The sequence below is a fragment of the Gavialis gangeticus genome, unplaced genomic scaffold, assembly GCF_001723915.1.
Source record: "Gavialis gangeticus isolate Ggan-Ray unplaced genomic scaffold, GavGan_comp1, whole genome shotgun sequence".
Classification (NCBI taxonomy): domain Eukaryota; kingdom Metazoa; phylum Chordata; order Crocodylia; family Gavialidae; genus Gavialis; species Gavialis gangeticus.
In genome coordinates, this window is record NW_017729034.1 from 9,965,129 (window position 1) to 9,976,460 (window position 11,332).

The window sequence follows — 11,332 nt, forward strand, 5'->3', positions numbered from 1 at the left end:
CCTTTGCACTCTGGCATCACAAAGGGAAAACATTCACCTGGTTACCATCTGACACATGGCCATTTGAATTCAACGTTTCTCTCTTTTTGGTTTTTTTTAAGCTTTTCTCTTTCCTCATTTCAAACTAGCCCTAATAATTTGAAAAAACATTGAAGTACATACCCGCACTCCTGAGGTGAAATGTCCTGTTCCTGACGAGTCCTAAAGTTGATAATGCAGTGAAATAATCCAAACAGGGGGAGTCAATCCAAAAGAGAATAGTCCAGCAAGGAAAAATATATCCAATATTATAAGAAATCCATGGTGTGGGGACATAGAAAATGTTTATACAATTAGAAACTTTAAACATCAGTCTCCATAGCAGCAAGTCCAACTTCACCACAGTGTATGCCAAAAAAGTTGATTGTGCAATGGTGAGGCATAGTATAGAAACATTTCTATATTAAATTTATGTTCCAATGCCAGTGCATTTACTAAAAAAATAAAAAATTGAAATAAAAATTCTAACTAGAACTGAAAGAATAATTGAATTCCCATCGTAAAGAATTTGCAATCCTCTGTCCATAGACAATAGGGCCAAATTAATTTGTCTCAATGTGTGCAGCCCTTGCACACAGAATCCTCATTCTTCCTGTATAAATCTGTCCCAGAGACGCAACATGAGAATTTATTTTCCTTTAAAAAAAAAAAAATCAGCAAATTATAATTTTGTGCTGAAGAGAAAACAAAATGGCTTAATCTGCATTTCTAATTTGGCTGTTTTCAAATTTGAGAGAGCTATGTGCGTATCAGGCCGCCGCGGATTATTCTCCATTTTGGATTGACTTCCCCACCAATGGATTTTGTTTGTTGACGTTATCTCTTTGGGATCCTTCAAGAACTGGACATATCACCTCTGGAGTGCGGGTATGGACTTAATTACTTAATTTGTTTTTCCTCTTTAGCGTGGGTTTTTCCCCCTCATACCGTCGCACCCATTACTTAGAAAATTTATTTTATTTCTTTTGGAATAACACATTAAAAATAAAGCAAACTCCCTGCATCTTTTAGCTCCACTAATTCAACACAGTTCCACCTGAAATTCACCCACCAAGAACTACACAGAAGGGTACAACACTAAACATCAAGAGCAAGGGACAGTCACAGTTACAGGTGAAGTGCACAACAATATGTATGCCAACACTTAAGCACAACAGGGCACATCCAGCGTTGGGCTGCCGGCAGTGCTCTATTGTGCCTAGGTGCCAGGAGGACAGATGGCAGGACTCACCGTTAGCTGTGAACTCCCTCACTTCTGTGTGTTGGCTAGACAGTTTAACACTCCTAATGTAGTTTTCAGTGAGGGAATTGATTTTAGTAAATAATCCGCGGATTATTTTTAGTCTGCGGACTAAAATTTAGTGCACGGACTAAAATCCGGCCCATCAGCGTAAAGTCTGTATTAGCCTAAAGTACGTTTGCTTGAAGGCAAAAAATAAAAAGGCTAAGTGCACAAAGTAAAATATACTTGGGCAAACTAACGTTTAGTATGCAGACTAAATGCGGCCGGGCAAATTGCACAGCAAGTCCACAAACAAAAAAGAAAACAAAAACAGGATTAAAAAAAAAAAAAACACTGACAGGAACTTTTTATGTGACCAAATGCTACCCCACCTGTGCAGCAGTTCATTTTTATAAAATGAAAAAGCCCCCCCCCCTTTGTTTTTTTTGCAAGGTGACCTGTCCACATAGGGAACCAATGGCATTAAGTTTTCATTTTTTTTAAAAATGAACCTGTTTTCGAGGTAAACAAATGCAAAAAAAAGTCTTTATGTAACATTTCTTCAAGAAAACCTGCACTTGTGTAACTCAAAAAACACCTTTCCCAAAAGGAATTGCTTTCTGGCTGAGACCGGGACTGCCAAGTTTCAGCCAGGATCACATTCTTTTTTTCATGCCTGTGTTGCAGAACTGCCAAATGTTCATATGAAATGGAAATGCCGACTCATCTGAATACCATACAGTTTCTTTCTTCAGATCCCAATGACTCCACACTTTATCAAAGACATGGAGGAGCAGTGCAAACATAGTACTTCCTTTGTTCAAGTCTGCTGCTGGCGCTTAAATGCCAAAAAAAAAAAAAAAAGCTTTGATGGCTAGAGAGCAAAGCCAAGTAGGCTGCTCATGCCCAGTGGCCTCTCCTTTCGCAGTTACATTGTGATTACTGTGCTTTCTGCTACCATCACTTCCTTCTCTTTCCAGAGACTGTCCATCACCTTGGACATTTCAAAAGCCATTGCCAAATTAAATGCCCTGCTTTGCTACGCTGTTCCCTACCCCAAAACATGAATTAAGAACTTGTGTGAAGTCTCTACACAAACAAGACTTTCATGTTTTACCTTAATTTAAACTTGTTTCAGTTGGTTCATGGTGCCTGTCTGAATTTCTAAATCTTTCTGCAGCGAGAGTAGAATTGGGTAGACAGCTGATGACTGTATCTCGCTCCACCCAGTTAGCATTCAGCTCTACAAACAAGATGGATGGGGGAAGGGCTGCGTGTTGTTTCAACAGAACTGCCAGGCTGACTTTCTTTCATTGAGATTCTTAACAGACATTTTTCATGGCTGACATGGGGCTCTCTTCTTAGTCTAATTAAGCACTGAATCCAAGGCTTCACAATACTCCTAAGGTGCTCCCGTAGCCCACATATTAAAAGAGATTACATGGTGCTATTGGCCATCATGTGTTTTGCATGCAGATCGTGAACACTGTTCGCATACTGCGATTCCTATGAGAAACAAGGCTTCCTTAAAAATCACATCTGCTGCTATTTCATCAAGTTTATGCCTCCCCAAATAAGTTCACTGTGATCGCCAGGAGGATGCAAGGTCTGACAGGAACCACTTACCCTATCTAGTCCAGGCTAGTGGGTGGTGCACATTATGGGTGTGCAAAGCGGGAAGTAGTCCATCTGGATTCGGCGGACAGTGATTCAATTCACTGATTCAGATCACAGTCCTGATTTGATTCGGCCAAATCTGAAGATTTGATTCAGATTTGGAGAATCAGTGATTTGGCCATAGACACAGCTTTGTATGTTTTTTCTACATATCCTGAGGTACCAAGCGTGGCTCATGATGGGGCGGATGGAGCGTCCCACAAGACTGCAGGGAGGGCGTCCCCTACATGCTCGGCAATGGACCTGGAAGTACTTCCAGTCCACTTTCGGGTTGCTACTGAGAGTGTGGGGGGACTCCCATCCTGGGGTCGCGTGGCTCAGCAACTGGCTGCATGGGGACCCTGTGTGCCCCTCCAGACCCAGGAGACACCAGTTGCTGAGCTGAGGGCAGGGGAGAGGGAAGGTCCCCCCCTGCATGCTCCACAGCAGACCTGGGAGTGGACTGAAAGTACTTCTGGTCCACTTCCGGGTCTGCTGCAGAGCACACAGGGGACCCCCACCCCGTGCTCCCATGGGATGCTTCCTCCACCTCAGCATTCATGAGCTGCACCTGGTACCTTGAGGTATGTTGAAAAAAAAAACAAAAAACACACATATAAAGCTGTGCCTATGGCCGAATTGTTAAATCTCTCCAAATCAAATTGGAGGCTTCCGATTCAATTCGGAGAGATTAATGGATTTTCTGATTCAATTCGGATTTGCCTGCTGAATTGGGCTGAATCTCCTCCAAATCGAATCAGCAACTGAAGCTTCATACAGCCCCAGCGCACAATTCCTCTCAGTGTGTAAAGCATGTTTGTAACGCCCAATGTGGTGAAATTAGGATGAAAGAAGATAGCATTTTATCTACAACTCTTTGGAAATGTTTTGACACCAGAATGCCAAACGGGCATCTCCCTCAAAGCAAAGACTTAGATATTTTATCACTAGTTAATTTTATTTTGTCTAATGTAAAACACAAAAGTAACCTTCAAAACCACAATGAAAAAAGCCATATTTAGCATTTATGTCCTTGGAATTTGACACTTTGCATTGGTAAGGTGTGGGTTTGGCTCAGCAATGGAGGGAAAATGTTAAGCCTTCAGAAGAAAACCACCCAAGGCCCGAAGTACCTTATTTATTAGTTAAATGCTGCTTAAAGGGAAGTGCTTAGCATCCTGGAGATTGAAGGTTCATCTCCAATGAACAGGTGAAGCCCAGGGAGCAGCACTCCACATTTTCCTGCTTCTCCACTGTCCCATTTTTAGTCTTATCCCAGGCATAGAGAGGCCACTTTCAGAAACAGAAGGGAAATTCAGGTCTTGTCTATACTTACCAAATAGCCACTGCCAATGCCAAGCTGCTACAGCCAGGGCAGGAAAAATGGCAGATCCCATGGGTGGCCAGACTCCATTTCCCAGCAGCCCCTGCCCATGCAGCAGCAGGGCCATGACAGCACAGGACAAGGGTTCACATAGAAATGGGCCCAGCAATACTGGCAGAACATGCAGCTGGGCAGAGAGCTGCTCTGGACCTGGGATCTTGTGACACTGACAGTGTGGTCCAGAGCCGGAGCAGAGCTGCAATCCACTGCCTGCATACCCCTGCCTGGGGCATGTGGGCAGCAGATTACAGTTCTACCCTGGCTCCAGATCACTCTGGCACTGCTGCAAAATCCCAGCCCCAGAGCAGCTCTACACCCAGCAGCATACCTTGCCAGGGCTGCTGGAGCCGGTATCCATGGAAATTGTGTCCCTGCCGCTGCTGGTGTATCCATGGAAACTGGCCACAGCGATGCAGGCAAGGGCTGCTGGGAGTCTGCCACGGGCCCAATCTGGCCTGCAGGCCAGACTCTGCTCACCCCGATGCTAAAGCATGTGCATGCCCACAAGTTTCTGGCAGCATTGTGAGGCTCCACTGCAGCAGCTGGGCCAATGTGCAACAAGCCTGAGATGGCCCCAGCCGCTGATAGGACTGTGGCAACCAAAGAAAGGTGCTAAACATCTAGCCAATGGTTCTCAACCTTTCTGGACCCGAGGCGCCCCTCACTGGACTTGAGGCATAACTTCTGTGACTTGAATGGGACCTAATTTCAAACGCTAATTTATATATTACAGTGCTTACCTCCTTGCCGAGGGCTGGGCACTGTGGGTGGGGGAATCATATTCAGGCAGGAACAAGCCTGAGACTGGATGTCTCTCTTTAGCTTATCTGTTTATATCTTCACACCTGGCAGCACTCTACAAAGGATCTGGCAGCTCCCCACGGTGCCCCTGCACTCTGGTTGAGCATCACTAGTGTAAATGCCCCTTCTGCCAACCACCAGCAAAAGCCTTCTTCTACTCCGCAGCAGTGGAGTGCCTCTGCCAGCAGGAAGGAGGGCTCTATTACTGCAGAGGGGCTCAAAGTTCTGCCAACAAAACTGCAGCACAGATTAGGCCTCTGCCCAACTGCTAATGTCAGGACTGCCTATGAGGGGGTGGATTTAGATGCATTCTTGATTAATTTATTTTATGCTAACCACTTGAAAAAAAGTCCTGTCAAACAGCAACAGCTCCCAGGCTACCAAAGCTGGAGACCAGATTCCACTTAGCACCGCAAAAACGCAGGGCTCAAGATCACTTTGTTCACTCCCTCAGCCATCTAGTACCTATTTTATACAGTTTTGAATATATTAAGAGTTCAACAGCACTGGTCTCACTCAAAGGAGGAAAACTTATCAAACTGAGGTTTTCTATGGATTCCTTCCAGAATGGGAGTGTATCTGAATGGATATGTAGTACAATTAACCATTTTCTTTGCCTTTAGAATTCCATAAGTGACTTCAGTGGTCTTCTCTTTCAGTGTACTCTCACCATGAAAACCCGCATGACTCGAGACACTGGAGCAGTGTTTCAGTAATAACATTACTGTAAGCTAGATCATATTTCTAATTTATTATTTAGTAAAACATATACCCCCCATGTACTGTATTTACTCAAATCTAAGGTGACCCTGAATATACGACGACCCCCCACGTAATTAAATTCTATACATGGAAATGTTATAAATTTGTTATAATAGTCCATGTATAGAATCTAAGTATTGGAGGGTTATCGTCAATTCATCTCTCCCACTGCTGTAGGGGCACAGAGAATAGGAAGTCAGGTGGTATGGGACAGATCAAGTAACTTGCCCCCTGCCACCTCATGTTAAATGGGGAAAAAACCTCTTAGAATCAAATAAATATGGTATAAATGAAATGAAAAGCTGTGTTTCAGTCACTGAAGGTTACAGGATGAAATTTTGTTCCTGTAATTTTAGTAATCGTAAATCTTGCTTTCAAACAGTTTTCTAAAACATCATTTCAGGATGGACTCCTCTCTGGGGTACATAAAGTTCACAAGCAGATGCCAGTATTCTTAAGGGTGGGGGGACCGTAAACCCACCCCACCCTCTTTTGATAGTGTGCTTTAAATAGAAAAGCAAGGGGACATTTTTGTTTAAACACAAAGGGGAAAACAGTAGTTTGAAATTTTTGAAGCATTTTAGAAATGCAAAATGCTACTGGAGCTACAAAATCCCCATCAGAAAGATAGGGAAAATGAAGTAAACAAGCAAGGTTAAGTAATCCAGGACAGAGCTGGGAACAGAACCAGAATCCTGTCTCCCAAACTTCTTCTAACCAGCAGACCACACACTTCATAATGGGTCATTTCCATTAAGGATTCAGCAAAAAGCACACTAAGAAATATTTGTTACCCAGCATACTGTTCAGCTTTTGCCAAGTCCTAAGTGAAAATGAGTTAAAGCAAGAAAAGAATTCCTTTTATATTTTTCCTGGGATACTTAAGCTCCACGCTTTGGAAATGATCAGATAGGAACCATCACCAACTAAGATACGGTAAATTAGGTCTCCTGAAATAAGATGGCGCAGTAGGTGATAAATTACAGGTGGTATTTTATGTCATACTTGGACTTTCATTTTTCATGTTGAGGAAAACATCTCAAATGGCACAGCAATACTGATTTTTTTCCCCTTTCTGAAGTACTGGTTTACTTATGGCATGCAAACACTGGCAATTCCTTTTTGACATGATGGGGCAGAAGCATGGTAATTTTCTACCTAGTATAATTTCTCTAACATCACCTTAAAGAATCAGGTGAAATCAAGAGATGTTGTTTGACCAAAATCATTGCTTCTACACAAGCAGTGCAGTCTGAACTTGCCAGCAAAACTTAAAATACCCCTTTTTCTTAAAACTGGTTTCAAGCACAGCTAATGTCACTGTTAGCCTAAAAAACAGGGGAATAATTATGGGAGAGTTGTGCTGTTGCAAAAAATTAAGACAAACGGAGTTTCAGCAATAGAAAAAAATATTGGAGCATGGACTCTTTAGTTTAATGCAATATAGACCCACTTCAAGGATTTCTGATAAAATAAAAGAGGTTAATCCCTTGCGTCTCAAACCATTTTATATTGTTCACAGTGGAGACTGAGTTTTCTATTTAACTGTGTGCCATTCTCTCTGAAAAAGCTCTAAGGTAAGGATAGGCTTTGGAGGCTGCACCAGAAAAAAAACCTCACTATCTGTTTAAAGCAGGGGCGGGCAAGTATTTCAGGCGGAGGGCCGCTTACTGAGTTTTGGCTAGGCGTTGAGGGCCGCATGACAGGCAGCCGGGCAGATTAATATTAACTTTCTAAATTTTTAGGGGGCCCGTGGGCCAGATAGAATGGCCTGGCAGGCTGCATCTGGCCCATGGGCTGCATTTTGCCCACCCATGGTTTAAAGCCTGGGGGGAAGTGAAGATAACGGTAGCAGGAAGGGAAGGTGAGAACTGTATGGTTTCAACAGGAGAACTGCTCACAGAAAAGACTGCACTTTGACCTCAACCCCAGAGTTAGGGGAAGAAGACAGGACTGCCTGGCAGCTAGCACAGAAGAATCAAATCTCAAGGACCAGTCATTAGCATGCCACTTCCAAAGTGCATACAGAGATGGCAACACTGAAAAATGCTTGTAAGAACACCACATTACGGAAAGAATTTATTTAGTCAGTTTTTTTCCACTGTACTGCATGAAGGATTCCCTTCAAAGGCAGCATAGCCCCTAAAGCCAATCTAGAATGCTTCAGGAATAGTTACTGAAATGACCAAATTGCTGCCCAACACGGCTTCAAACTGCATCCATGCTGTGCAGACAGCCACAGAGAAAAGCCAAAGAGATCAGATTCTCAAATGTACCACATCTTAGAGATCATCTTTTCCTGATACAGGAATTGGACTTGCGCACAGAAAAGAAAAAGTGGTGTTTCATAAATAGAGTGCAAAATTAGAGACCATTGTAAGGGATGAGAATGGACCTCAACCCTCTCTTAGAACCACAAAATCTTGCTGTGCTGGAACACTATGAAAGGAGATTATTTTCTTGTACTCTCACGGATGACAACAGCCCCTGACTCTGAAGGGGTCAGAGCCTGTCTCAACAATTTGGAGTGGACCAATTCTTCACTTCCACCAATCTGCACAGCTGGCCCTTGTTCACTGCTATCATGCTGTTGGTCTGAAGAGTTTGGCTTGTGTAAAGGACTGGCCTGAAGATTTTGAGGAGAGATAATAAAACCATTGGTTGGAACACACACAAGTTTAACTTATTCATTTTATGCTTGAGATAAGTGTGCTCATGTGTGAAAGCTGATCCTTGCAAGACTCGTCTCAACTCACCAAAACAGCATTAAACAATAGTACAAAGGATTCTGTATGCACTCTGGTGAATTTTATACCTGCATAATCCCATCTAAACATAAATCCATGGAACAGAAAACATTTCTCCTCATTTTATAGGTAAGGAAGTAAAGCAGGGAGACAAAGACTGGACTAAAATTACAAACAGCCTAATTTGACACCATACCCTTTACTGTTCTGCACTTCTAGCCTCAGGTCAGACCAGGAGCTTTCCAGAGGAGTTGAAACCAATGATTGAGTGCCAATTTGGGGGACAGTGCGCTGGTACTGATGAAATGCAAACTGCACAAACGGAAGGTGACTATAGTCTATCTGTACCCTGGGCTTGAGACAGCTCTGAAATGACTGGGGCAGGGGGTGGCTTTTAAGCCTAGCAGCTGACTTTTTAAAATGAAAGACAAGATTGGCTCTGGCAGCATCAGTAAATTCCTCGAATCAGTAATTAGCCAGCATGCACGAGCTATTTCAGCCCAAAGGCCGAATATCTACCTTATATAGCATGAAGTACCACTCAGATTCATCTTGAAAGAGAGACTGTTACAGCATGTTAAATTCCATTACTGTCCTCGGAGGTGCTGGGAAAGAGAGGTGACACTTAGAAACTGTTCCCCTGAAGCACCTCTGACAACCTGCCAGTACCTGAAAGCCAACCTATAGCCCACAGCCACACAGTACAGTGACAGTATATTATATTTCTGTAGGTGAGTTCCCTTTAAATAAATCTACATCTGTTGCATTTGGGTTTTCTCCTCAAAGAGAGGGACATCATGGGGGGTGGTACAATCTGACATAGGGATAGCCCAAGAAGAGCCCAAGAAGAATAAGGATTTTAAAGTGCAAATACTTATACAACCTGACTCTAGTAAGACTGCACCAATGTCCAGAGACATGAGTGCTGAGGAACCATAGTGTATGCATGAGGAACCAGTTCATAATCTTTAAAACTCTGTGATCCCTGCAACTTTGACATTTATAGCAAGCCCAGCAGGAACTTTATTTAAGCTCACTCTAGCTATTTTTTGTGTTGAGCCCTAAAAGTATGCAGAGCGCATTAGAAATATTCAAGACAGGTCCCAGCCACAAATCAATTATCATCTTAATAGGTGATACAGAGTGAAAAGTGGAGAGCAGAGGGGAGGGAAATGAGATGCAACACAAGCACTTAACTCTAGTCTGCAATGTTTTAAATGCATCTTCCTTCATTCCCCTTTAAAATATTTATTTAATCTGTATCTTTGTTAGTTAAACATGTCTATTTCCTTTATCAGTGAGATTGTAGCCTCTTTGGATATGCTATATGCATCCAAGTTTCTTTCTTTTTTTTTTTTTTCCCCTGTTTTCAATGTTTTATTTCCAAATAGTTTTATTTTTTTTTAAACCTGACTGTTTAAAATTTGCTTTTCCTTTTATGTTATCTAACCTTGTCCCTAAAATGTTTAAAAATACTTCACATTACTCATCATTTCCCACTGGATTTTGGTAACAGTTGTTAATTCTTGTATCCACTTCGCACTATTTGCCTATAATTATTAACCCTCACCTAGTACTTCCTCCCGCAATCTCACTGAAGTAGTATCCTCCTGCTTTCAATGCCACTATCTGAAGACGCTCACTTTTCCATCTAAAAGATTCAAGGATGCCTCCCCTCAACCTGTGAATTTCATCCAAAGAACATGGAAAGTTGGGCTGACCCAACCAACTAGGTCCCATGAATATGTCCCATGAATGTATGTGTTCCACAATCATTGGTATAATGAAAGTAATACAGCACAGTGTGGGACAGGGGTGAGTCAAATACAGCCCATGGGCCAGATCCAGCCTGACAAATGATTCCACCTGGCCCACAAATGCTCCTCTAAAGGAGAACTGTATCCAGCCTAGCACTGCCCTAGCTTTCGGTGCTTCTCACTTCTCCCTTCCCCATGTCAGCCAGCTACAGCAGCAGCCGCCACTCCCATCCCTGGCCAGCCCACCCTGCCCTATCCCCCAGCCTCCCATGTAAGCTCAAGACAGGGCCCTGAGATCCTGGCCAGGCTGTCTGCGTGCTGCTCCCACCCTACACCTGGAGAGTTGAAGCCCAGGTAAGGTTTTCCCTGCTGGTGTGGGAGGGGGTGCAGGGGGAAGAGGGCCAGAAGCTGCAGGTTATCCAGGCTCTGCTGTCTTGGGGCCTGGCAGAGGGCAGGTACTGGTGCTGCACTGTTTCCATGTGCTGCTTTGGGCTGTCATGAGAGTGCAACTGGAACAGCTCCTGCCTGACCTCACATCCCTGGTATGTGGCCAGGTTGGGCAACAGCTGTGCCATCTGCACCCACATGGCCCAAAGCAATGTGTGAGAACACAGTGCAGCACCAGCCCAGCTGCCATGCTGGGGATTCAGGGCTGGGGAGGTAGTGCAGGAAGAAGAGGGGGGAAACAGTGCAGCACCTGTCTGGCTGGGTCAGGATAATCACCCCCCTTCCCCCTGCCAACTCCCCAGTCCATAGATTCATAGATTAAGGGTCGGAAGGGACCTAGTAGATCTTCTAGCCCGACCCCCCGCCAGGGCGGGAGAACAACAAAAAACCCCAAAAAGAGAAACGGGACTCAAATGAGTCCAGCCAGGTAGGCATCCAGCCTCTTCTTAAAGACCCCCAGGGTAGGGGCCAGCACCACTTCCCTTGGAAGTTGGTTCCAGCTCCTAGCCGCCCTAAC

General features: G+C 43.8%; 1 protein-coding gene across 1 annotated transcript in view; it reads right to left on the reverse strand.

The window, feature by feature from the left end:
• The window catches only part of GSK3B (glycogen synthase kinase 3 beta), a 248,043-nt gene that overhangs the window by 22,690 nt on the left and 214,021 nt on the right, over positions 1–11,332 (reverse strand). Inside the window, exon 8 of the mRNA XM_019526670.1 lies at positions 163–201. Within this exon, the coding sequence (XP_019382215.1) occupies positions 163–201 (39 nt within the window). The remainder of the gene's footprint in view (positions 1–162; positions 202–11,332) is intronic.